The sequence below is a fragment of the Phlebotomus papatasi genome, chromosome 1 (genome assembly GCF_024763615.1).
Source record: "Phlebotomus papatasi isolate M1 chromosome 1, Ppap_2.1, whole genome shotgun sequence".
Taxonomy (NCBI): domain Eukaryota; kingdom Metazoa; phylum Arthropoda; class Insecta; order Diptera; family Psychodidae; genus Phlebotomus; species Phlebotomus papatasi.
Window position 1 is genome coordinate 62,408,551 of NC_077222.1, and position 27,437 is coordinate 62,435,987.

General features: G+C 33.7%; 2 protein-coding genes across 2 annotated transcripts; both read right to left on the reverse strand.

Annotated features, from left to right (window-relative positions):
* Window positions 1-210: 210 nt before the first annotated feature.
* On the reverse strand, window positions 211-2,058 carry LOC129802905 (myogenesis-regulating glycosidase-like). The gene has a single exon (XM_055849152.1). It carries the CDS (start codon window positions 2,056-2,058, stop codon window positions 211-213), a length of 1,848 nt encoding a protein of 615 aa, XP_055705127.1.
* Window positions 2,059-2,203: 145 nt separating this feature from the next.
* Window positions 2,204-25,047, reverse strand: LOC129804432 (synaptotagmin-11). The gene is made up of 4 exons (XM_055851703.1): window positions 24,518-25,047; window positions 15,200-16,011; window positions 10,590-10,841; window positions 2,204-8,492 (listed from the first exon to the last, which is right to left on the reverse strand). The coding sequence occupies exons 1-4, from the start codon at window positions 24,573-24,575 to the stop codon at window positions 8,298-8,300; spliced, it is 1,317 nt and encodes a 438-aa protein (XP_055707678.1). The 5' UTR covers window positions 24,576-25,047; the 3' UTR covers window positions 2,204-8,297.
* Between the last annotated feature and the right edge of the window lie 2,390 nt (window positions 25,048-27,437).

The window sequence follows — 27,437 nt, forward strand, 5'->3', positions numbered from 1 at the left end:
AGTTTCCGAGATAATCGACTTTAAAGATTTTCAGACACTTTTTTGAATTTCTTATCCAATTTTCCTCATTAATAACGATAATATGTTTCATACACTTTAAGAATTACGAAATATGCATTATTTATGTATAAATATCGTTCGGGTTTGCCACAATCCAAATTTGCAATGAAGGAATCGCACCTCTATAAGCTGATCTAGGCTTTTCACTGGCTATAATGATTTTTGTTCAATGCTTGAGTCATCCGAAGATAGGGCACTTGCCTCCACTTTCTTACGGTCGAAAGTTTCCTGGGCTCGCATATTTGCAGCGTAGAGCCACCAAATGGGCAAATTTACAGGATGCCCATCTGACTTGGCTTCCTTGAAGAGATCCATGAATGTTCCCAAATATTTAAAGTGGAGCTTGAGGAATTTGTGAGTTAAATCCACAGTTTCCTCATCAAATTCCCACGGAGGCACTACAAAAGCCATTGAGGGAGTAAAAACAGCCGCCTGCATCCAGCGAATATACATGTCCTTGGTTAAATCAGCAATATGCCCAGATCCAATGGGAACCATCAAGAAGTAATAACCATTTAGATTTGTCTGCAGAATCTTGGGAATTAGAGCTTCCAAACCATTTTGAATGTCCCAGCGATTGTCGAAATCCGGGAGCTTCACGAGCAAGGGTAAATCTTGAGTGCAAAACCCAGTCCGGATAATTGTCTCACCGCTATACTCGGCCAGAGCTCTCAGGGAATCAATGGTGAATTGAACAGGATGTAAACTCGGGGGAACTCCCTCGTAATTGGGATCATTGGGAACAGAATCAAACTCACCGCCCTCAAAGTAGAAGTTTTCCACACCCAAGGTCTGAAGATTCCTAAGGCGAGATAGGAACCACCTTACAGCTTCAACTTTGGTGAAGTCTATGGCTGCAGTCCTGTCGAAATTTACATGAGTGTTCTGATGACTTTTCACAAAGAATCCCCTGGAGAGAGCTTCCTGGAAGTATGGATTGCATTTTTCATGGATAACTGGAGTTATGGTGAGTGTCAGAAGGATTTGATACCTCCTCAGGTACCTAATCAATCCCTGAACACTGAAAAATTTTATAGGATCGAATTCCAGAGCTCCCTGGCATATTTCCCATGAGCGGTCCAGAATTATGCTGGACGTATTGAAGCCATAACGTACAAGATTATGCACAAAATCTTCCAAATGGGTCCTATTGCTATCCCTAAGAATCCATTTGGGAAACTGAATGACCCTTCGATCGGGGTAATGTTGAGGTTTTCCTAGGAATCTCTTTATAGCTGCTTGATGAGCAGTCCTGGCATCTGAAGCCACTCCAATGGTGTAATTGAAACAGAAGCCATGATCATAGGTGTAATAAGGACTCTGCTTCTTGGCAGCGAAGCATAAATGATTGGGTTTGCGATTCAGGAAGAGGGGAGTCTCTGGACTAAAATAGAGGAACATTCCTTTGGAAGTAACCCAGTATCTTTCAGAGATTAGAGAATGAGCAGATGTTTTGGGCAAATAGGCATAATCTGTAAATTGAAGATACTGAGATGGCCAGTATTGATAGTACCCCTGAGGTCCTGCAAACCAATTGCTCCCATCCGGAGACACCAGATCAAAGCAGTGCTCCACGAAATCATCCAAACGGTCTCCTGCCCATAGGGTTTGATTTATTTGAAACAGACCAAATCCATCCTCATCAGCAATTTGGTTGAAGCTGACAAATCCCTCGCGACTTCTAAGTATATATGCCCCATTCCCATGATCCTCAACTCTAACATCCCAGCCTAGATTGGTTCCCATGCGGACAAGTTGGACCAGGGTACGATTCTTATGGATACTGTACGTTACTCCGTCTTCTGTAAGCTCAAACTCAAACTGAACATGGACTCCGGCTTTTGGGAAGTACACCCGCAGGACATCATCAAAGGGAGTAACCCAGTGAATTATGAAAACTTCCACCAGGACAAAAATCACAGTGGCTGTAATCCCAGCTGCTCCCCACTTAAATGCGGATTTATACTTGGATTTTTCCTGAACACGTTTTTTCTCCATGATTATCTTGGACAAACTGAAGCAGATTCCCTACCTTCCAGAAGTTTTATATCACCAATCAGGGAAGATAATCTTAAGTAACAATCCCTGTATCCCCTTATCTCTCATAGCAGGGGCTGTTAGATGGCAATAGAGACACCCACAATCCATTCTAGTAAGATCTCACTTTTTATTTCTGTATAATCATTATAATGTTTAATCAATATAATTTTTTTGTCTGAATGCAATAATATCTTTTTTTTTAATTTTCTCTAAAAATGATCTTCATTTTCACTAATGACTCAGTATATCTTGCAATTAAATGCTTCATTCATCTGAAACAATTATAATACTTGGTATGTCCTTTTTTCATCATGGATGGAACAGAGGGAGAATATTCTTTCATTAAAGTAATGTACAAAAATTGTATCTATTAGAAAATGTATTGATTTTCTAATAAAAGAAAAACAAAAAATAACATTATCAATTATACTCACTTAATTTATGTACAACACATATACAGAAAAATAGTGGGAGATGTGAAAGTGTGCACCAAGGAATTTTATTTTTGATCTGAGAAGAGGGATTGCATTAGAAAAATTTGTGTTTTTTTTTTTCTTTCATTTTGTGCAAACACAAGAAGTAACTAACCATTTAATTTATTTTCCCACTCCAGTATCACCTTCAGGAATAAGGGGGAAAGTAGTACAATTTTTGCTTGCTAATCACATCAAAAGAAAGGTGAGAATGCTTTATTCTCTCTTTCACTATATTACAATTTTTTTTCCTTGACTTGACCCTAGTTGCGAGATAAAGGCGAGGTAGAGATTAACTGCAAAAGAACTTCAGAAATTTCTGACACAATCGCACTGAAACTAATAAATTAAAACTAAACTAACAAATAAAATAACTCCGTCATAAAATGAAGAAATACATTAAGATAAGGCAAATAATATTAAATTTATTGATTACTGTAGTAGGGGGAAGTAGGGCAGCTTTGAAATTGGACTTTTTCCTCCTATTTGTTGATGGAACTAAATCTTATAACGCACTTTAGTTTCACAATTAGTTTGAGTGTGGATCTAAATTTATAGTAAGGTTCAGTTCCGTATTAAAGTAGGAGAACAAGGCTCAATTTCAAAACTATTCCAATTCAAAAATGTTCCATTTCCCTCTACGTATGAATTCTAGAACAGAAGTAAGAAAATTTCAAGATTTGTTTTCTGCAATTTGAAATACCTAGTTCCATTTTATTTTTCAAATATCTGCAGTGTTTTCTTTAATATCAAAATTTTTAAATCCGTATTTAAATACATGGTTAGTTTTCTTTTTAATTGGATTTTGTTTTAAAAATTTAAGTCAAGACAGTTTCAATTGCAATTCTTAAAAATATATCCTATGCTTTGTTCTTGAATATAATTTTTTTTTAAGTTTTTGCATTGCGTTTTTTAGGTTTTACATACTGAAATATTTAATTTGAGTGTTTTTAAACAAGGGTTCAAACTCGTCTGTCGGTCCAAGAGTATTTTATATATTATTGAATTCAGTCAGAACAAGTGAACAATGAATATCCAATACCCAGTTCCGGTCAGAATCAGAAAAAATTCCTACCTCCACTCACAGACTTGAACTCAGAATTTTGTAGGCTACTGCTCTACTACTGACCCCTGGCTTTGTTTGCTTTGAATAAAAATTCTGCTTGACCTAATCCCATTTGAGAAAACAAAAGGTCTTCAGTTCAAGTCTGAGCAAACGCGCGATTTTTTTCTGTTTCTGACGAGAACTGAGGATTTGGTGTTCAATCCTTCTTACTGAAACCAATAAAATCTTTAAGTTGCCAATCATGGACTTGAACTTATGAAGTTCAAATAAAAAATAAATATTTGATAAGGAAAATTTCATAAAGTCAAATCTAATTTCCCTTCCGTTCTTAAAAGTTTTGCGTATCTATCTTACTCTTTTGCATTCTTCTTTTTTTGAACATCACACTAAGACCGTCTTCAGACTAGAGGTTTAGCTCAGTTCCCGGGGGTCTCAAAACCTTAAACAGCAACCGATTGTATTGATTTTTCAAAATGTAATAGGTCATTTGCCCTTAGTAATCCAATTCTAAGTCAAAATTTTCCAAAAAATCTTGACTGATAAGATATTAGAGAAGTTAAGCCATATGGCTAAGCCTTAGGTCTGAAGCCCGTATAAATTAAATTTAGTTCAATCCAATATTCAGACCAAAAGAGTGGAGTAGACTAATGCAAATCTTTAAAGAAAGGAACGCACATTTTGATTTAACGAAATGTTACGGAACTTAAAGGTGTGCCGGAGGCATAAGGAATTTTGTAAAGGAATCAAGTGGTAACAATTTAATAAGAGATGTCAAAGTATCTCAGCTTTACGGAATGCTCGAACTCACGAGATAGAGATCTCCGTGAATTATCTTACCCATCTTACCACATGAGTTTTAGGTCGATCACGGTTCAAAAATTTAAATAAAAAGAATTGGTAGAGCTGTTAAGAACAGTTGATAACAGGAGAACAGACTCCCTTAAACAATATAGATTTATAAGTTGGTCAAAAATGGTCAAAAATCGATATCTCTTACCGTATAGCTTTTCTAGATCAAAAGAATATAATATAGGGTAAAGTGGTACAAGCTGGACGCAATGGTACAATTTGGACAAGGTTTTTTTCTTGATAAATTTAGTAATTCATTTTTATTTGTATATTTTTAATGCTATAGTTTTATAATTTGGTTCCTTGTGCTTAAAAGCAAATTTTGTACTATATTTATCAAGAAAAAAGCCATGTCCAACTTGTACCGGCGAATTTTCCTGCTTGTAACACTATGTCCAACTTATATCACTTTACCCTATGCGGCCGACAGATAAAATATTCGAACGAAATAAATCATTTATGGACTATATTAACTCATTACTGATTGGAACCGATGCAAATTGGTCGAAAATTTAAGTAACATTCCAAAAGGCATGGGTGAATTTTGACCTTTAAAATACAAAGAGAATTTTCCAGTCATGGGCATGTATAGAATAAATATTCTCTTGGACTACCCTCAGAACAGATCCGGAAAGGAAAGGAATACGTGGTACAGTTTTCGAGAAAACCTAAAAACATATAGTTTTGGAGTAAAAGCAAGGGGAAGAATATAAAAAAAAACATCTCTAAAAATTGTTTTTCAGAAGAGGTCTCCGAGGACCGATAAATTTGATATCTCTTACGTTTCGCCCTCTAGACTAGACCGGAAACAAATTTAAAAATGAGGAATTTATATTGCCAGTTCCTTCTTTGAGTTCAAGCAGTAAATTTTCCTTAACTGCAATTCTTTAAATATATAGTATTTATTCTTATATATCTATGTACTAAAAAATCAATTTTCTTTATATTCTTTAATTTTAGAACACTAAACTCTTGCAATTCCTTTATATTGGATTTGATTTGGATCTTAGAATTGATAAATAATACCAAGATTTCTTATTTAATTTTATTAAAGAAGTCAAAAGATCCTAAAATATCCTTTAACAAATTGTTATCTTTAAATATCTTCTGTTAATTTTTAATAAATCAAAATTTCCGGACGTAAAATTTATTCTTCAGATTTTATAATAGTGATTTTTTTAATTTTTCGATCTTCAATTTATTTTAAATTATAAATGGAATGATTGAATTTTACTTTTTCACAAGATCTAATTTCAAAAAGAATATTTTTAATATAACTTAATCTTAGAATAATATCTTGAAATTTTCCTGATCTTCATTATTTCCATAATTTATTATTGAATTTAAAAAAAAAACTTGAAAAAGTTTGTTCTTAACTCAATATTCAGATGTTATCATGAGTTTGACCTATCCCTGAATCTCTGAATGTTGAATCGTGCATCTGAATGTTCTTATTCTTTTCAGAAGCATAATTCGTATATCGTTTTTAGGAATTTTATTTAATAATTTGAGTTTTTGTACATTTAAGCTGTAAGCTGAAAATTTTATTTGCCCTTCTTAATGATGCGTTAGCGAGATTTGCCATACCTATATTTATTATTCGATGTACATTAGTGTTGCGATATGTGATAAATTTCAGGTTTAATCCCAGTCAAATCTGTTCTAACTTTCACTTCAAGCTGAAGTAAATTAGCTTCTAAATTAGGTGATAGGTCATACTCTTTTCAATTGCTAGTAAAGTAGCAGAGTGAAAATTAAGTTAAAGTGTCCTCAAGTTGGCCGGTTCCTCAACACGGTCAGTGGAATTATTTAACCAATTTTTTAACGTTTTATAGTGAATTTCTATGAAGTTTTCAATGATTTTCATTATATATAATATACCCTATAATGTTAGATCCGTTAGACATTAATCTAAAAAATCGAAGTAAATTGAATAAATACTCCACCGGCCGAGTTAAAGAACCGGCCGACTATAGGGTACTTTACTTTAATTGTGCATTAAATATAGAATTTAGATATAAAAAATATATTTCAATTATTCAAAAATCCCAGAATTTTTATAAGAAATACTATTTATGTGTTAAATTTTAAGTTCGGAAAAATTTTCCATGATCTAACTTAGTTTGTACTAAAAGTATTAAAAGACTTAAACTCAATTTATCTTTCTCTATAGAGATCATACGAATTCAAAGCATTTTCAATTTAAAAAAAAATCAAGTAATAACTAATTTACAGAGTTAAATCTTCAGTTATGTTTTTCTCTGGATGCAAAATTTGAGAACATAGGCCATGTAAATATGTTCGTCTATAAGTTATTTAATTAACCACAACTTAGCTTCTTTTGTTCCAAGAATTTTAACTTCAGGAATCCTCTCTTGAAGTATAATTTTAAAATAATTCAGAAAATAGAAATACCTGCTATTTTGCGGAAGAGATTCCAGTAAAATACTCCGAAGATTTCTTCAGGATTTTTTTTAAGATAATTCACTTCAAATTCTTGAAGTTTTCTCTCTACCTTTCCTTTATCTCATAAACAAAAGGATTTTTCTTAGGAAACTTTTTCCTCCTATCCTACTGTCCTATTTCGAAGGATGTGTGTACCCCACAAAAATATACCATCTTTTGGTTCTCCTGGTTTTACCACCATGATATTGAATATTATCAGAATTGTACAATATTTATATATTCAGCTCTGGCATTTATGTAAAAACTATTCAACTAAAAGCATTGATTTAGATATTGTATGTTGTGCTTACAGGTTTTTCATTATATTTTTTATTTTCTGTTTTTTTTTTTAATTATTAGCAACAGACTCTAAAAGTAATTTTCTTTAGTTTCCTAATAGTTTTTTGAAGGTTTTTCTTTTTTTTATTGGGAAGAAAGGAAGTTAAGATTTTTTTATGCACTTTGTGTGAATATTTGCGGAATTGTTCTCATTTTGTGCCTTCAAGATAATTTCAATAAATCGATCTCTGTGACTATTTCTTGTTTTTTTAGATTAAATTTGTCTCTGAATTAGCTTCCACACATAATTAATTATCTCTCTGTCTCATGCTTTGAGACTAATTTTATTTTTTTTTTTGTTTTAGAAATTTATCATCTTAAAACTACGTATAAGATGATGCAGCGTTGTAAGAAATGAATTCTGTTCTCTACCCACAAATTCCAATGCAGGAAGATTTTTTTAATTTTCAAATGCAATCTTGTCACTCTATAATGGCTCTATGTTGACCCACTTTCGAAGTTTTCTAATGAACTTACCAACTATATTATGTCAAACTTTCACATTGCCTTTTTGATAAAAATTAAATGTTCCTTGTCTTCTTCACTATTTTTTACAAATATTTGACACAGAGAAGCAAATTTTAAATAATTTAGTACTTTTTTGGTATATCTGTAGTATTCTTTTCATCATTTTTTTTTTTCAGAGTGATTATTATTCATTTATTTTTACCCTTTATCATCGATAGTGATATATTCTGTAGACAAAAACCTGTATATATTGAGAAGCTTCAGTTTAATTTCTTTTTTTTCATCATTATACTATGTAAGTTATTATATTTTTTCTTGCTCAATATCTTCCCATCTTTTTCCTTATAATTGGGTATACTTGCAAGTATTCCTTTGACTATTCAGTAAATATCTTTGGTTTCAATTATTACATCTTCCTACCTTGTGATTTACTTTACGTGTCAGAGGGTTCGTGGTTAATTGAGGGAGGGGATGGTTGAGGAATTATTGATTTCGATGGCCAAAAAAGAATAAGTGGGTGGTTGTGCTCCTTCACTTTCTTTTGGCTGTTTGTCATTTTATTCAACTAACTTGTGCCATTCGGCAATTTGTCGTCTTGGTGAATTACAGACCTCATTCCAGTGGTTGAGTGTAGTGCCTGTGCACCGAGGACCACCCAAATCCAGCCGCCCAATCACCTCATTCTTCGTGACACGGTCCCAGTCGAGGAGCATCAATTCTAGGGCAACTCCATCCAATGTGGCTCCGGCTCCCTGCGACAAGTTTTTATGGTAAAATTAATAATTTATTAGGGAATTTGTGCAAAAAAGTTAGTTCATCTCTTGGGAAACTACCCAAGTAGCAAAATATGGTTATACAAGGTATTGGTAAAATCTGAGTATTTTTTTGTCAGGTCATAAGGATCTCAGAATTTCGAGGGGTAACAATCCCCACGACCTAAGATTTTTTAGGTAAAACCAAAAACGGATTTTGATATCTCGTTTTTTTTTGTTTTTTCGCCAATTACGAGCAAATCGTCAGCTAATCCTTTAATAACGGGTGGGACACCGGTGTCCCAAAAAAAACCTTTCTTTTGACTATAGGAAAGAATGTTATTTTGTCCTTTAAATAGTAGGGGAGACTGGGTCAAAAAGTCACAAAACGGATATTTTATTTTTTTACAAGCTACCCTAGCGCCCCAGAAATTTCTAATTAGTGCAGTTTTATACGAAATTTACTGCTCTACAACTTGTGAAAGTCATTTTCCTCTATTTTGTAAGGAAATACATTTATCGAGCTGTTTTCTAAAAGGTAATTTTGTGGCCATTCTCAAAAATTCTGGGGCAAATAGTACCAGGTATCGGATATTGTCACATTTTATTTTGCTTTATTACGGGCTTTCGTAAATTTAAAACAATAGCTAAAAATTTCAATATTTTTTATTTTCTTAAATCCTTGTTCGAATTCTAAGAAACTTACGACTTTGAAGAAGGTCTATGGAGGCCATCTATGGAAAAAAATTTAAACCGCTATCTTTTTTATCTACGAAGATATTGAATTTTCAAATTTTCAATTTGTGACTTTTTGTCCCAGTATCCCCTACAAAAAATTATTTTTTATTTTTAGGACACCGGTGTCCCATTCGTCCTTCAAGGGTTAAATCAGCATTTGTCGTAGCTTCCTTTTGAGAACTTTTCAGGAGACGAAATTTTCAGTTCGGCTAAATTTTACTTAAAAATGATTTCTAAATACTCGTTTGAATACGATACTTTTGAATCAAAATAAAGAAAGTACTAATAAGATATAATAATAAGAAGTAATAAAACTAATAAGAAAATACTAATAATTATCGCCGGAAGAGCCTCAAAACCATATCGAAAAGTGTATATAGAAGTATTTCGAGGACTAGAAAAGCTCAGACATAAGAATATTATGGGTAATTACTTAGAAAAGGACGAGATAGAGATTAATGAATAAAGTAATGTTTTTTTTAGAAAAATAGAAAGTCACCTTACATTTTTAACACACCTCGTACATATGCCTCAAATTCAAAAATGAAGTTACAGAAAGCTCTGATTTAACTGACGAAATTCCTAATGAAAATACAGAAAGGACTAGTAAAATATTTTTCACTGAACCAAGAAAGTATATCCGAAAATTGTCGACAGTGTGTTATATTTCTTATTCCAATTTATAAAGAACAATATTTTAACTGTTCTCCAGGCCAGAAGAGAGTTTTCATAAAAAAAGGTTATCCACAAAAAGAAGACAATACTATCGAGTTGTCAATTGAATACTGCAAATTACCAAAAATTGCTAAAAATTTAGGGTTTGCTATTTTATTTTACGATTTTAATGGAATTGGTTATGGGATTTATTTTGTACAGAATTCGCATCCGTTATTAAAGTTATTAAAGAATCAAAATTAAGTGACATTTATTAACATGACTTTTTGTGAAAAACTGTAGTGATTCCGACTAAGGGAAAATACCCATGCTTCGTAAAATCCCAAGCTTCGTAATGACTGAATTTTTCCTATGTTTTTCAATAAATTCGACTCCGCAATATATTTTAAAAACTGGGCACTTTCCCCTAATTTTTAAAATATGAGTGCGATTAGTCTGATTTATTGAGAAATATAGAAAAAATTTAGTCATTACGAAACTTTGGATCGTACGAAGCATAGGGCATTTTCCCCTACATTTTCATTCCCTGTGAGCATAAAAATTAAGCATTGACAAAAGTGTCAATACGATTTCCCTGTCGAATAGGTGTTCCTTCAATCCTACCTCTACTCGAAATAATTTTGTAAACTTAAAAGTTACGTTTTTTAAATTTGATCATAAATTGTTACATGGGTATCAACTCACCTCAGTTGTTGGTATGTCAAATGCAAAACTCTCGTTGAAGACTGGACTGAGTGTCCTCTTCTTTACGTGTGTCTTTTTCTTTGCAATTCTCTGGCCATTGTAGAGTAGGTAGATCTTGACATAGGGATCAGCCAGGCCAGTCACGTCCATTCTGGGCAAATTTCGGGCCTTCAACAGAACAACTGTGAGTCTTGCAGCTGCTGGTTGCCAGCACAGTGAGATGAGAAGCTCTCCACGTCCCTGAGCACGAATCTGCAAGGAAATTAACATCATCATTTTATTATATACCAAACAAATCCCCTCAAGACCCATCCATTCGAATTTATTGCAAAAAACAACGAACCATATATGTACATTTAAATCTTTATATGCAAGTTTAATCTATTTTACTTTATTTTATTCCCTGGAATATAATTCAAAAGCAAAAGCACTGTTTCCATAATTCAAAATAATCAAATATTTAGTCTTTTCAAACTGAATGTAGAAAGTATTTTTAAAAATTCAAAAGAAATATTACAGTTCTAAATTTATCAATAATTCTAAATTCACCAGAAACTATTATTTTAATCACTTCCCATTCACCAAACCAATTTCGGTAGCTTATCTCATTTGACTACGTGTTTTTGGATGGTTTAGCGTGAATTTGCTATTCGGCATAAATTGAATTAGTCTCTGCCAAAGGCGAAATGAAAGAGCTTATTAAATCTTTGTTGAACTAACGTGTAATCGTGTGATTAGTTTGATATTTTAGGCAAGAGATATAGGATAAATCAATGTTTAGGAATATCCTTTCACATTCTCCCCAAATTCTCTCAATATGTTGCTGGAAATGAAAGAAAATATAGCTGAAACGTGTCAAGAAATACTCTATCGTTGGATGGTGGAAAATTTTCCATCTGGAAAATTATTTCATCCATCCTGAAGATTAACATCTCATTTGAATTACGATTTCTGCTCAATTAATGCAATAAAAGCAGATTTCCAATTAAGATTCACAATGAGTTTACATTGACATTAATAAGAAATTTTCTTTTAAAAAACATAAAAAGAGTTTCCTGCAAAGAAATAAAAAGTAAAGGTCGTATTCCAAAAATACTGAGGTATTAAAAACAAATAATTTTAAAGAACCATAAAATTATTCGTAAGGGAAAACGGAAGTCTTTCACACAAATTAAAGAAAAAACACCTAAAAGACTGAAGTGCCATTCTATGCCAATTTCTGTTTTTATAATTTACCACGGGGAAAACCCCATATAAACATTTTAAGAGTTTTTTTTTCCTATTACAAGAAAATTTAATAACTTTTATTAAAACATAAAATAGCGAGGGAATTTAATCGATTTTTCTGTCTGTCTGTTTAATGTTAAATTTTAAAACTTTTAGGTTATGTTTAACATAACCCCAATAATTCGTAGTCACATATTTTATGTAGAAATTTTCTTAATCTGACGTAAGGGAAGAGCACCCCGGATCGGAATGTTAAGAGATATGCTCGATATTTAGTTTAAAATATAAGCCTCAAAATACAAATTGGTATTTTTGTGTATGCTAATCGGTGTATTAGTGATCCATTTAACTATATCTGTGCATTTGAGTTGTAAATTTTTACAATAAATTAATAAAAAATAAATGTAATTGCAACTATGTACTCTGTACCTCGGATCGTCACGAATTTAATCAGGTGTCTCACGGAAAATTGGTTTTATATATTAAATCTAAATTAATGCACTGAATTTTTGTGACAGCTAAATGGTAAAAAGTAGCGAATAATTTTCAAAAAGTCATTTGAATTGGTGCAACAATATGGTAATAACCTGACGATCCAAGGAACACTGCCGATCGCTGGTGCTCTTCCCTTATATAAAGAAATTTATAGTCATCCATAAATTTTGCCACCCACAACAAAGAAGACTGAGTTAATTGATTTAAATGTCCTTATTTTTTTAATATATTAAATTCTAATCTCAGAATCATAACAAATCCTGGTCCTCTCAATATTTTATATAAGGTAAAGTCCCTCGAGTCGACCGGTTCCTCGACTCGACCGGTGGGTCAATATTTGAATGTTTGATGGTGAATTTCTATAAAATTGTCACTGACTCGTATTTATTTGTTGAATAGTTGACCCATTAATGTTAAATCATAAGACAAAGGGACAGATAATCCTAACCGGCTTATGTAGGTGAGATTCTTAACGTGAGCTAACTCGGAGTGCATGCAAATTCGATTTAGAGCTGAAATTGTGAGTCGCCATTCAGTTATCTTGAATCAAATTCGTGAAATTAAACAAATTTTGTATTTAAACCAAAATATCAAGGATTTGGATGAACTGGCACAAAAGTAATATATGGGTGAAATGTAGACCAGAATGTTCTCTATAATTTTGCCGTAGAACTTGAACTCATCGATTACTCAGAAGTCAAGATAAGCGAGGTTTTTTGTTTCTTAACTCGTTTTTTCATCCAGAGTGCCCCAAGTAGTCATTTGTTGAACTTCAACTATATCAAAGAATTGTTGTATTTTGTGGGACTTTCCATTTAAAACCATATTTTAAGTGTCTTTGTGGAGTAGAGGCAGTCAAATTGGCATCTGAGTGATTTCAAAGCGTTATTATGGGAAAAATCAATTTTTTCACACTTAAACGGCAAAATCGGAGTGATAGCGTAGTCTGAGTGGAAAATGATGTATGGACGAAATGTAGAGACAAATGTCCTCTATAATTATGTCGAAGTAATCATCAAAATCGGTTCAGCGACAGTCGAGATAATTGAGGTTATGTGTTATTGAAATTGGTTTTTCGACCGTGGCGCCCCTGGTGTTGGTCCCACGAAGTTCAAATATTCTAGAAAGTTGTAGCATTTGGTGAGATCTTTCGTTTAAGCCCTCATTCATCAAAATCGGTCACATAGAACCGGAGATATGATTTTTTGAATTTCGTGAACTTTGACCCCTCATATCTCCGGTTCTATTGAAACCACAGCGCGCATACGCACCATTTTGGAAACGTCCTAGACTGGACTACAACATACTAAAATTTCATTAACTTGCACAATGCCGTTTTTGAAAAAAGTGACTTTGAATTTCGATGAATTTTGACGCTATCACAGCGCCAGCTGTGGTGACTTTTTGAACTTCCATCTGAAAGTGCTCATCGAGACGAAACCAAAAAGGTAAAATTTAGGTCGCTATGTTAATTAGAACCGGAGATAGAGGCCGGTCAATGTTCGAACTTTGACCCCTTATAGCTCGGGTCAGGGGTTTTAGATCGACTTAAGGTTTTTTTTGTTTGATAGGTATAATCAACGGCTACAACATACTAAATTTTTAGCCCGATGCACAATGGAATTTTTGAGTTATTTAACTTTTAAGATTTAAAAATTTTCTTTTTAAAAAAAGCGCCCCTAGCGGTGGTTTTATGAACTTTCGATGTTAGAAGGGGAAGTGGCATTTCACGAGAGCTTTCCAAAAAGCCCTCACTTTTTAAATTCTGACAATTAGAACCGGAGTTATGGCCATTTTAAGAAATTTTTTTTGGACCCTTATAGCTCGGGTCAGGGGGGTCGGGGGACCTTAAGTTTGGTATTGATGGAAAGCTCTAAGGCCCAGCTATAACATACTAAAATTTGAGTCCGCTGAATGCCATAGGGGCGGAGCTATTGAGAAAACAAAAAAAGGGGGGTCTTCAAAATGGCGGAAGGAGGGGTGGGGGGTGGGGGTTCAATGCACCAAGTTGCAATTTTCATGCGATATATAACCTTTGCCGAAAACCGCAAGTCGATATCTTTTTTAGTTTAGGAGCTATTAAGCTCCAAAGAGCGGCCGGCCGGCCGGCCGGCCGGCCGGCCAGCCGGCCGGCCGGGAACGTAAAATAGCCACATATATATTCGTGATCAGGAAGTGGCGAAACACATTTTGGCCAAGTTTGAGGTCGATCGGACGACATGAAATTTTGTTAGGATTATAGTAGGTGAGATTGTTAAGAATCTCACCTAATATTAGTGCAAGTATAAATAAATTGAATATATAGCTCTACCGATCGAATTGAGGAACCGGTCGACTTGAGAGTTGAGAGCACTTTACCTTACGCATATTTTATTTGCATGTATTTAGCGACTATATATTTTAAAATAATAAAAATAAACGTTGAACTCATAAACTTCATGTGACCTGTAATTTTTGAGGTTATACTATGCATAACCTTAAAATCTACTATAATTTTATCGATCCAAAATCAAGCCCAATGTTCATAGTACTAGTTCAATTGAAGAATTTTTTTTCTATAAATGTTTTTATATGTAAAATGGGCATATGGTAATATTGGTCATCGTTTCCAAATTTTCTAATCTATTGAAACATTTTAAGGTTAGATCCTCTTTAGAGTTTAAAAATTTCAAATTAACTTATTTCCTAACTAGATATAAGGGCTCATGATAAAAGAAAAAGAAAAATTATTAGCAATTTTAGCATTTTATAAGTCCATTTAAATATTAATTATTAATTATTTGAAACCTCAAAACATTTCAATTTTGCAAAAATATTTTAATTTCTTTTTGAATAAGTAAACTTTGAAAATAAAAAAAAATATTTCTGTGTAAAACAGTGGTGCTCACCTTAAGACTCCTTGGTTGAATTTCTTTGCTGAAAGCCACTTGCTGATTCTCAATCTGGCTGAGCTCCATGCTGGACATTGGGCAGATGACTTCCCCAATGACATCATCACGTGAGTAACGATCAAAACTGAGAACGACAAAGTGGAGGGACATGGTACCCAGTTCAGTCAGGGAAAGTCCGTAGAATGTGAAATCTTCATCATAGACAGGATTCCGGGTGTTCCTCACGACTCGTGTCTTGACCTTGTGTTGCTTCTCAGGCAGAAGCTGAAGCTTTACATAGGGATCTGTGTTACCAGTGTTCTTGGCTCCGCTCAAATCGCCATTGTTCACAGTACCCCCTTTACCGGGAAGCCCTCGGCAACGCACCACAGACACCACCAGAGCCCCTTTGTCAGCAAGGAAGCGTAATTTGAAGACAAGCGTTCCTAGGCGTCCATATTCGCCACAATCACCCTGGTCCCCTCCCACAGGGCTCTCAGGTTCGGGAGCACGAGTCTCATGGGCCACCATACGGGGCAGGGGTCCTGTCTCGCTCTCTTCAGCGTACCGTACTTGAGTTGGGGCTTCGGGGGGTGACAATGGTGCTCCGGGTGGGGGTTTGGTACCCGTGGGAGATGGTGATTTCTTGAGGTAGTGCGGTGGGGCACCGCTGGGTGAGCGAACAGCCGTAGGGCGCCTGGGTGGCTGAAAGGGGAGGGTGGCGTCGTGTCCAGCAGTCTTCCGGTTACGCTGACGAATGCGACGAGCACAGTAGCACGTCATGACGGCCAGAACTATAGCAGCAGTGAGACCTGCAGCTACTGGCACCACTGAAAGACATAAGAAAGGGTGAGTCATCGAATAGCGCTTGGGAGGCCAAGGAATCGGTTTGTCGGTCATGAGAATGCACTCGCCCCGAACAGATCAATATCCTGGGCACGAGCAGTGTTTGCTCCATTTTAAAACACCCCCACAATATACCATTTCATTGAGACTCTCATGGTGGAGGAGTTCTTCTCTGATGTTGGCAGAAAATGGATTATCTAACTTTCGTTATGCATTCACGTGATATCTGAGAAAGGAACTTTGAGCGTCACAACCCCTATATCAAAACCACAGATAGGGCTTCAATTGATCCTATTCAACTCTACTCCTTTTCTTTGAGTTGAGGAAATGGTGCAATACGAAAGAAAATAGTTCAATATAAGTAACTGAGTTTTTTTTTCAATAGTTAGTTTCTTTCCGTAAAGGCTGAATTGAACTTCTGTAATAATAAATCCTTTATTCTTTTTAAATAAACAGAGCAAACAATTTAAACTTTACGCAAATGGAATATTAACTTTGAGGATGTTTAGCAAGTTACTATAAAATCCAATTCATTTAAAATGAGAAGTTTTTTAAAAGATTACCGGAAACTCTTCTTAGACGAAAAGATAATTTTTTAAGCCCTTTCTTAAAAATTTAACTTTTTTTCTGAAGAAAACATTTTCAAAACAGAAACGTGAGTTTCCCTTAAATAGAAAAAATAGCGTCTGCTCTAAATGGAAATTTTTCACAATTCTATGCACATCGAAATACAGGACTTTAATATAATAAACACACGAAATTTTGATTTTATTTAATTATTATCTTATTAATTGATATTTTACGGTTTAGACCTAGATAAATCAAAAATGAATTAAAAATCCCATTTTCAACAGTTTTCGAATTAGGCTATCCTACGCTAATTTTGTTATTTTTCAATTTCTTCGCTAATATACATATCCTGTTTCATTTGTTTCTCTGATATAAAAAGAAAATTAATTTCTAAAGATTAACGTCTTAACTCTTTCGCGTCTTTCAGCCTCTGGAAACACAAAGGAAAAATACTCTCCCTTCGAACGTTCATACCTACGAATAATTGTGAATTTCTTTTATTTTCCCTAAAACATTTATACATAAGTATTACGTAATTATCAATAATTCACGATAAGCTAATTAATAATTAATAGAAATATGTAAATCTCTTAGGAAAATTAAAAGAAAATTCACATTATTCAAAGACATGAACGTTCGAAGGGAGGGTACTTTTCCCTATATGGATATTCTGGGTAAAACTATATTTTTGAATTATATAGAAAACCGATAAAAATCCAATTCTTTTCGGTGATTACAAACTATAAGGATATACTAATCTAGAATTTTTTTTGTAGGACTTTGATAAATTCCTAAGCTAAAATATATTTCATTAAAAAATTGTGAAATTGACTTTCAAACTTTCGTATAAAAATATCTAAATACCGAATTTAGCTTGCATTCAGTTCCAAAATAAAAGTATGGAAAATTGGGGCACCACCAAACATAACGTAGCATTGAACACTAATTTTTTTTCTACTACTACTTGGACTATCTCAACTTCAGAGTAATACTACGGAGAGGATGTTCGAATCGAGAATCTGTACCAATTTTCATGTAAAATAATTAATAGCTTATTAATTGATAGCTCATTATAAAAATATTTACGGTCCAATTCCAACAAAAACGGTCCAATTCAGAAAAAATATTCTTTTTTTTGTGGAAGAACACTTTTTTATAGTGGCCCTCAGTGGTTGGATATCTAAAAAGGAAGTTCAAGATGTACTCATTAAAAGAAACCTTCAGATTCGAGCTTTTCACTGATAATGGAAATTTATTTTTCCACTCCCCAGCACTGTACTTCCTCACTAAACTTACATCACCAGTTCTTGGTCAAAAAGGTCATCCTGGACTTAAGAACTGTTCACCAAATTTTATTTACAGTCTGGATAACAAATAGATATATAGATAGATAGATTGATAGATAGATAGATAGATAGAGAAGATTTTTATTATCCCAAAATTTGTTTTGTGGTTGCGTCTGCCGCCGTCTTACCACTACCGGCCTCACCAGATACTCGGCAGAAACCCTGGGTCAGTAGGCCGTATTTGCCAACTCATACAATCGAGTGCAGATCAGTCTATGTGAAAAATACAATGATTATCTATAAAATCATTAGTATATTTGGCCGGTAAGGAAACTTGAGACAGTCACAGAAGGAAAACAAATATGGGATGAAGTGACAACGGGCTCTGCAGGAGAGCGCATGTTGGTGTCACTGGTTCAGTCAGAACATGGGAAGTTACAGTGGAAAGACATGCCTAAGAGGTGAAAAATAAGAAAAAAAAATCTAAAGATAGTAGTGATGACATTTAGTAGTGAATAAATATCAAATACTATGTATTCGTTTCACTTTTACCTTAAAAAATGTTCTAGCTCGTCGTCAACATAGTATTACTATGAGATCCCGACGAATTTCTTCAGTGGACCAGCATTCTTATATAGTGTCTATAAATTTCTATAAATCTCATGCTCTGAAGTCTAATTTCTAATTAAAAAATCGCAGTGTTTCGGTGCCACCCCGTGTTCGGTAGTGCCCCAGTTTCCTCTAATCGTCTTTGGCCCATTTTTGTGAATATCGCAAATTGTATTATTTTATGCTTTCTGAACGTATAATGTTAGACAAAAAGGATAACTTTACAGAAAAATTGGATCTTGTTATTATGTAAGCATAATAAAAAGTAATTGTCTGATGTTTATGAGAACAATCTGATGCCTCTTTTCTTGAAACATAAAAATCTCATTAAATTGCACAAACATTGAAGTTCATAATTAAAAAGTTTTAAAGTTTGTCACATAATTCGACCATATCAACACTGCAAGTTATCTTTCTGAATATTTTTTATGCCTTATATCTTGACTTTTCCTGGGAAGATTCCAAGAATTTTCTGCAATGGACAGATGTTTCCAATTATTCCTCTCTCTCTCCCTTGAAAGAACCTATTTGCACTAAAAACTTTTCCATGCTGAATCATTCTTTAGCGAATGAATCACCGAGTACAAAGCTGAATATTAATTAGAACTTTTGCGTTTACATGCTTTCAACTACGCTATATCATAATATTTTAAGTTAGTGGAAATTCCTCACAATTTCACTCTGATTTAATTTAGGTAAATATTACAAAACCCATTGGTTCATTATTATTAAATAAATAACTTAAAATAAAATTTTGCTCTTGAGCTGCCCGAATTCACGTATTCTCAAATGTTTTCAGAATCTATGAAAGACTTTCTCTGAAATATAATAAACTCTTCTGCAATAACGTGCACGAACAAGTGAATCTCATAACTTTTAGGAATACGAATTTTGCCACAGAACTATACAGGAAAGCCGGCATGTTTGAGGCACATTTTTATGTTTTGAGTTTAAGGCATTATTTTCAAAACTTGAAAAATTATCTTGAAAATTTGTACAGCACTTAGTATACTCACTTCGATTTTCTATAATTCATTTAGTATTTTTGTCACATTTACGTAAATAATCAAAGAATAATCCACCGCGTCCCAAACATACAAGCTCTCCCGTACTTCTTTTCATGGTGTATGGAGACGCCTGGTGAATTTAAAATGGAGGCGCCTGGTAATTCGTTCAAGCTTTATTTAACACAAACTATTGAGCACGACTGTTCATTGATTCTCATTTATAATTGGTGCTGAAATACGAAGAAGTTTATTTACTCGGACAAGAATGTATACCTACTCCATAGCAAATTGTCCACTTATCGGATGCTTCTAATAATGAAAAAATCATGAGAAGTAGATAGGAAAAGGTCGAATCAATTAGAGAAATAGTAAAATGTAGCATTCAGGTTGTTGAAACTATTCCTTTTAGACAGACTGATGAATAAAAAATATGAAATGTTGCCCAAATCATACAATTATTCGATGATTTCATGTAATATGCAATATTTTTGTTGAATTTCATGAAAATCACAATTTCGGCCTTTTCTAAAAATATTCCTTAAATGAAATTTGAATCGACACGAAAGCCGCCAAAAGCACAGATGATAACAATTGGCCTTTCCGGCAACGACGCGACAACGAAATCAATACAGTTGTGCTGAAAAATGTATCAAATTACCCGGGAGATTGAAATGTTCGAACTTTTTATCCAAATGGACCACAAAAAAACATTTGCGCAATGGAATTTACAATGAATGTAGGTGGAATAAAATAGAAAACCCCGGGGGTGTATAACTAATACATTTTTTTTGTTTAATCACATTAATGAACCTATCGTAAGCCATACATTCTGTATTGCTTTTTTTCTTTTTATGGAAGTATCAATGGAAAACATTCTTAAAATACTAATGTCCCTTCTCTATTTTTAAATTCGAATTTGAAAGAGACGTAAATGAATGTGGTAGGGTGAAAGGAATGTCTATTGACACTTTAAGAATTCGTGTCAGCACCTATTGACACCCTATTCTGTACCATTTAGGATATGAAATTTGAACATCTCTGTTTATAGTAAAAGGTATATTACAGAAAAAACGTTATATTACTTATATTTTACTAGATACATTAAATAGTTTTCAATATTTTGACAAAAGTGTCAATAGGGGTTCCCTGTCGAACAGACGTTCCTTCGACCCTATGTATCTCAGCTTAAAAAATTGAGAGTAACTTTTTTCTTTTGAGAACAAAAACTAAAATTATCAGATTTTCAAGAAAAGTTATAATAATGACGGCAACAATCAAAAAATTGTATAAATTTTAAAGTACGCTGTTATTTAATTACAGGAAAATATAACATTTTGTTTTGCTCATCAATATTGAAAGCGGGCATTGTTAAAGCCTGCGGATCAACAACTCTGCGCAAAATAATAAAATAATTCGCGTATTTTATTTATCTTTTCAAATGTAAATAAAATATTGTCAGAATACTAGGAGTAGGAGGCAGACTGAAAAGAATTGCCACACAAATAAACTTCAGTGAAAATAGTCAGGCATTTAAAAAGATGAATTCAAAATCTTTATGGCTTTCAAAAAAATTTCAAAAATTTCATGAAGTCGAAATTCAAATCCTTTTCTTTCTTACACGTTTTGCATATGTCTGTCTCATTCTTTTGCACCAAGCGCCTGGCAAGTTGGCCTTTTTATATAGAGATATTTGAAGCCAATTCCTAAATTGATCGCGGAGTCAGCTCACAGTGCTCCAAGGAAAAAATTTATTTAAACAAAAATTTAGTATATTTATCCCTCCATACGGAAAGGTATCTTATCATACGGAAAAACTTCTCACTTTTTAAATATTTAGCATAACGATCACGAGTGCAGAAAAATTCCTATACGCATTTGTATGTGAAAGTAAGAAATTGGCTTCAACTTTGAAGGCCACTCGCCGAGGACTAGTTTTGCACTCTTCTTCTTCTTTCAAGCATCACAACAAATACAATTTAGCTCAATCTAATTTGGAGTGTATGGCTCCGGCACACCTTTTAGATCAGGAAAATTTCATAAGGTCAAAATTCACATCCCTTTCTTTCTTAAAAGATTTGCATATGTCTGTCCTACTCTTTCGTACTCTTCTTCTTCTTCTTTTGGCCATCACACCAAATTAAATATAGTTCAGTCCAATTTTGAGCACGATGGAGTGGGATATACTTATTAATTAGACTTAATGAAATTTTGCTGTTCTAAAAGGTATGCCGGAGCCATAAAAAATGGGATAGACATAATGCAAAGCGTGTAAGAAAAAAAGGGAAATGAATTTTGACATAATAAAATTTTCTTGATCTTAAAAGTATTGCCGGAGCCATTACAATTTAAAAAATAAATTGTATGAAATATTTATTTTAACCAACATTAGTCATCCCACAGATAAGTTGTTTAACTGTAAACTTTCGGTTTGATTCTCAAAAATATTTTTAATTGTTTATATTAAATCATTGCTTTTGAGTTACGCACTTAAATATAATAAATAATAGAAATATTTGAAATAGATCTCCTTCTTTATATTGTCAATAAGTATTATTTGCGTCCACCGGCGTCTTAGCGCTGGTAACTAACCTACTTCTTAGTAAAACGGTAAGAACGCATCATTAAAGAAAAAATCTTCCTGACCATAAGAAAAAAATTAAAATAAAAAATAAAGAAAATACAAAAATAAAAGACTAAAGCACTATGAAGGTTTAGATGGTTTGGATAAACCATTGTTTCTCTTTTCTGAGGAAATTCATTCCAGAGAATAGCTCCCTCAACTATTTTAAGTACATTTTCTCAAGGGTCTGGAATACACCCGCAATACACAGAATATAAAATTCATTGAAAAGGAAGATCTTTTCCACAAATTGCATATTTAACCCATTCAGTCAATGTACCAGAAATACTTGAGATAGAACGTTCATATTTTGGGATTAGTTTCCTACCGATTTATAGAGGACTTTTTTGAAAAAGAAAACCTAATATGGGGGCGCGGGGAACCCCTGTCAAACACACGTCTAAACGGTCACTGAATTTAAATTCTGTACGTTAATTTATTACAAACTCTATTGCTTTAGATTGAGTAACTATCCAAGAAAACAAATTGGCAATTAGAATTCAAAGAAGGAAAGAGGAAAGAGGCTAATTTTAACAAATTCGACGGGATGTAGAATTTTCCGTTCGCCATTTTGAGCAAAAATGTTGCATTACAAAAGCTTTAATACTTAAAATTCTTAATAACTCCAAATAAAAAACATCAAAAAGGAATCTCTCACTTGGAAATTTAAAAATCCTGTTGCCTCTTATCCCTAATTTAATTTGATGAATTGGATTAATTTTTTTTATTATGTTATTTGTCTTTTTTAAGTCACATAAAGTTCCGGAATATTCTTTTTATAAGTGGAAGGAAAGTTGAATAATTCCTATAAATCACTCAAATATCGGATGCAATAAAGTAACAAATTATAATGTTCCTTTTTTTAATCCAATGTATGTAGAGTTCTTTTTATTATGCTATAAATCTGCATTTTCACAAAGAAATCAGTTATTTGCCTTGAATTTATTACTAACATTACTAACAAAACAGAATTGTTCCCGATATTGATCAAAGTAAATAAACTATGCCCGAGTGAAAGCTTTCTAATAGCACATGAGAGTTGTATGCCCCTGGGCAGAAAAATATGCGTGTTTTTTCTCCTTCATTTTCTCCACTCGATATCAGGACCAAGAAATGTCTGTCGCCTCGATTTTTATCGCAAAGGTCATCTTTTATGTCTTCCACCGTAAAAAGTTATGCACAGGGGAGGGTTTTACGTGAATTTTCCACCATCTTTTCACCCTCGATATCATCTCAAATGTGAAAATTGCTGTTCCAATTTTGCACTATTTTCACTTATATCCCCCCAAATTCTTTTGGGATGAAATACAATAAGTATTATTCGATTTTTGGGATAATTTTATGTATTAATATTTGATTTAGGGGTTTTATTTATGGCCCACAGACAATTTTAAAGGAAATTTTTGTTCTGCAAATGCAATTTGTGGAAAAGGGACTCATTTGGCTCAGGTGAAAAATTAACCTTTGGATATGATTCACGTCAATTTGGTGTTCAATTTAATCTTGGTACATCAACTCAAAGCAAAATCCTGGAAAATTGTGTCTCTGTTGCCACCCACATATTGGTTTTATGTGTAAAAATAGACTTGACCGGATCACCATTGACCACCCGAAAAGGTTTCTTTTCTCTGGGATGTACATCTTCTATAGGGGAAAGTACTCTCCCTTCGAACGTTCATGCCTTCGAATAATGTGAATTATCTTTTAGTTTTCCTAAGATACTTACACATTTCCATTAAATAATAGTTGGCTTATCATTAAATATTGATAATACCATGATAATTTTATTTAAATCTCTTACATAAAACAAAAGAAATTCACATTATTCGAAGGCATGAACGTTCGAAGGGAGAGCACTTTCCCCTACCCCAGACATAATTCCCGCAGATTACATTCTGAGTATTCTTCAGAGGTATCTCCAGTGTCCATTGACCCTTTTTCCACCTTCACCCCTTACTAACCAACAAAAATTCATTCATAGGATTTCTCTGAATTTCGGGTGAGAAGATTAGATTTTTTTCTCGTCTCTCCAGTTTGGAGATAGAAAAATGATCCCCCAAAAATATTGCTTTGAGAAAATTGTCTCAATTTATATGGAGCAGGAGAGAAGAAAAGCCTAGAGAAGCGGATGAAATGATGATTGTGAATTATGTGACTGTATGAAAATGGCAAAATGATGATTTGGTGGAAATGGAATTGAAATTTTGTGTGACTTCTGTGAAAAAAAAGGAAATTTGGTCTGAGGGTGTATGCTGAGAAAACTCCCTTATCCACCCACACAGAAAATTCTCTCCTTAAACTTCCATTGAGAAAATCTTCCTCCCACATTAAACAACTTTCTCTTAGGCTAAAATCCCAGAACAAAACACAACAGTATGGAAATAAGTGGAAAAATTACTTGATTCTAATGGTGTCAGCTTCACCCCAGGATTGGGGTCGAATAGGAGATTCGGCATAGTCCTGTTCTGTCGCAGTGACTTTTCCACCCAAGAGTCCTTTCTCACTTAAATTTCACCCTTCGCCTCGAGTTCCATATGAGATGAAAAACACTTATTTTCCACTTTGATGAACAATGTCCTTACACAACACCATCAATCGTCGCAACAAAGGATATCCACGCAGCAATATTATTGGGGCCAACAAAATGAGTCACTTTCTAGCACAGAGAGTCCCTTCTTTTACCAGAAAATCAGTCACCAAAAAAACAGGGAGAAAGGTCCACACAAGTGTTACAAGTGAATTTTACTGCGAAACTGGAGGATCGTGGCAGAGGAAGCAGCAGCAAAAGTGGCGACGAAGACGTCGTTAGACGTCGCGAGCAAAAATCAATATACTGGCGACGGCGCCATCATGACCATTTCGGAACATTCACAGAGCACCGCTGAATGAGTTGAAAGTAGGGGAGAGGAGGGTAGAAATGACCATTATCTATATTTGTTCGATAGAGTATCAAGTTAAGTACTAATAAACCAAAGTATATTTTTACGATTCATAAATTTAAAGAGTGAATTATATAATAAACTTAATATAGAAAGCATAAATAACCGTTACACATTAATAATCTGTTTAATAATTTACCGCCCGGTACAATATCAAAAAACCTTTTTAAACACCATAAAATTACTGACTAAATCAATAAATTATTCATAGAATATTAAAAAGAAAGCAGTTTAAAAACTGACAACTGTTGAATCAAATTAATAGCTGAAAAATTTATAAGACCAACAATAAAGATACAATGAACATAGCTTTAAATTTTTGAACCTTAAAATTAAAATATAATAGAGTAAAAATTCTGGTGCATTCTGTTATAACCGAGTTAAACCGGAGTATTATGATTCGTAGTTCACTTTTAAAGTGGCACTATATCTCTGATTAGTTCTTACTTACCTCTATCTACATTAAAAACTAAAAAAACAGTTTCTTTTAAGAAATATCTCGCAATCAAACAAAAAAGACCTTAGGTACTGATGTTCCTGTTGTTCGTAAGCTTTTCTTTAATTTTAGAACTTAAGGATGGTCTTCACTGAACGGACATGGTAGATTGGATCAGTGAAGATTATCACAAACAATAGGGGGGGGGGTAAATTCACCCACATTTACGGTATTTTTGTTTGAATTTTGGTGTATACGGTAGTATAATATCTTTCCGTTGAAATACACAGAACAATTACCTATAGTACTTCTCAAATTTACATACAGAATTAATTGTTTTCTGAATGTAAATTGTTGTAAATGTTGTCGTAAATTTTTTTCTGAATTTTGTATTTCAAGATTAGAAAACAAAACAGATTTATAGATATAAAGGAAATTATGGTACCTTTGGATGATACATGATTTTTGTCAATTTTTGTCTATATAATTTTAAAGAATCTGACCCATGGCAGCTAGTACTGTGCCTTACATTTCTAAAAATGATTAAAATGATTTAAAATGATTCAAGAACATTGAAAAAATGTGTTTTCCGATTTATTCTAAAGTATCGCACTTCCCCGTAGTACTGTCTATTTTATGCGATGCCTAATTATAACAGACGCCAGGCAAATTTTATGTCATAAACGAACTACTAAGGAAAATTATCAGTTTAAGTCGTAGGTCTGTCCAGTACATTGATTAAAACTAAATTTCAAGCTTATTTGATTCATTTTAATATTGAATAATATCAAACATTTCCAAAATTTCTTTTTAATGTGAATGAAGTGATTTTATTGGAAAATTTGTTTGGATATACCGCCGCTTGGATCAGCAATTATCGTAACTTACTTACACAACACTACATGTTGGGTTTTGGCTTCTTTTGCACGCCTCATATTGTCCCGATTACCCGTCAATGCCTTCCAATTTCTAATATTTACTCTCCTCACATCGTTGTCCATATTATCTTCCGATATTTTTCTCAATATTCCTTCTATGATGAATCCAACTAACCTGTTCTCGATGCCAACAATTGTATGATCTTGGAATAAATTATACATTCCCTTATTATCGCGGATTCCCCATTCTTCTTGACGTTCTTCGGGACGACCCATTAATACGACACAGGATGTTCCCCTCGAAGCAATTCAGCCTATCTTTATGAAGTTTGTTTAATGTCCAGGATTCGCTCCCATACAAGACCTTTACAAATAAATAAATAAATTCTTATTTTGCGGTGAGGAAGAACGATCGAGATTTTAGTATCAATAGGGGGCCCAAACAGAATTACCCAACAAATTAAATTTTTCTTTCCCTATAATTTGTAAAAAATATGTTTTAATTTTTAATAAGATTAATAAACGTTTCAATGAATAGGGAGGGCGTTAATTATTCTGAATAAATAGTAGTTTGTTCAACATTCTTTCTAAGGAAACATATAACACCCCACTGTGTAATTCTACTGTTGGATAATCTCCCCCAGTCTCCCCTAGCGTACAGAAAAAGGCTATATTTCCACTACTAATCCGAGCCTTTATCTCCGCCCCTGCAATATTTGACTTTGTCCTGTATTCTTCCTGTATTCTGGTAATCGCCAGTGGAAGGTCCACATCCGGACCGAAAGCTCTGGGCAAGACAGAAAATTTGTTTTTCTTCTTGAGGTGAAATAAATTTCCACTGGGGATTACCGCAAGTGTCCCCACAGAAGATTTGAGTCCTTTGAATTTCGGTTTTCATTAACTAGGTCCTGAATAGCACATGACTTCTTTTGTTTTTCCGGAGTTTACCTTTAGATGTAGTTCAGCCGCTGAACTTTCCATGAACCGCATGAGCATGTGCTTCTGAACTTTCCATGAACCGCATGAGCATGTGCTTCTGAACTTTCCATGAACCGCATGAGCAAG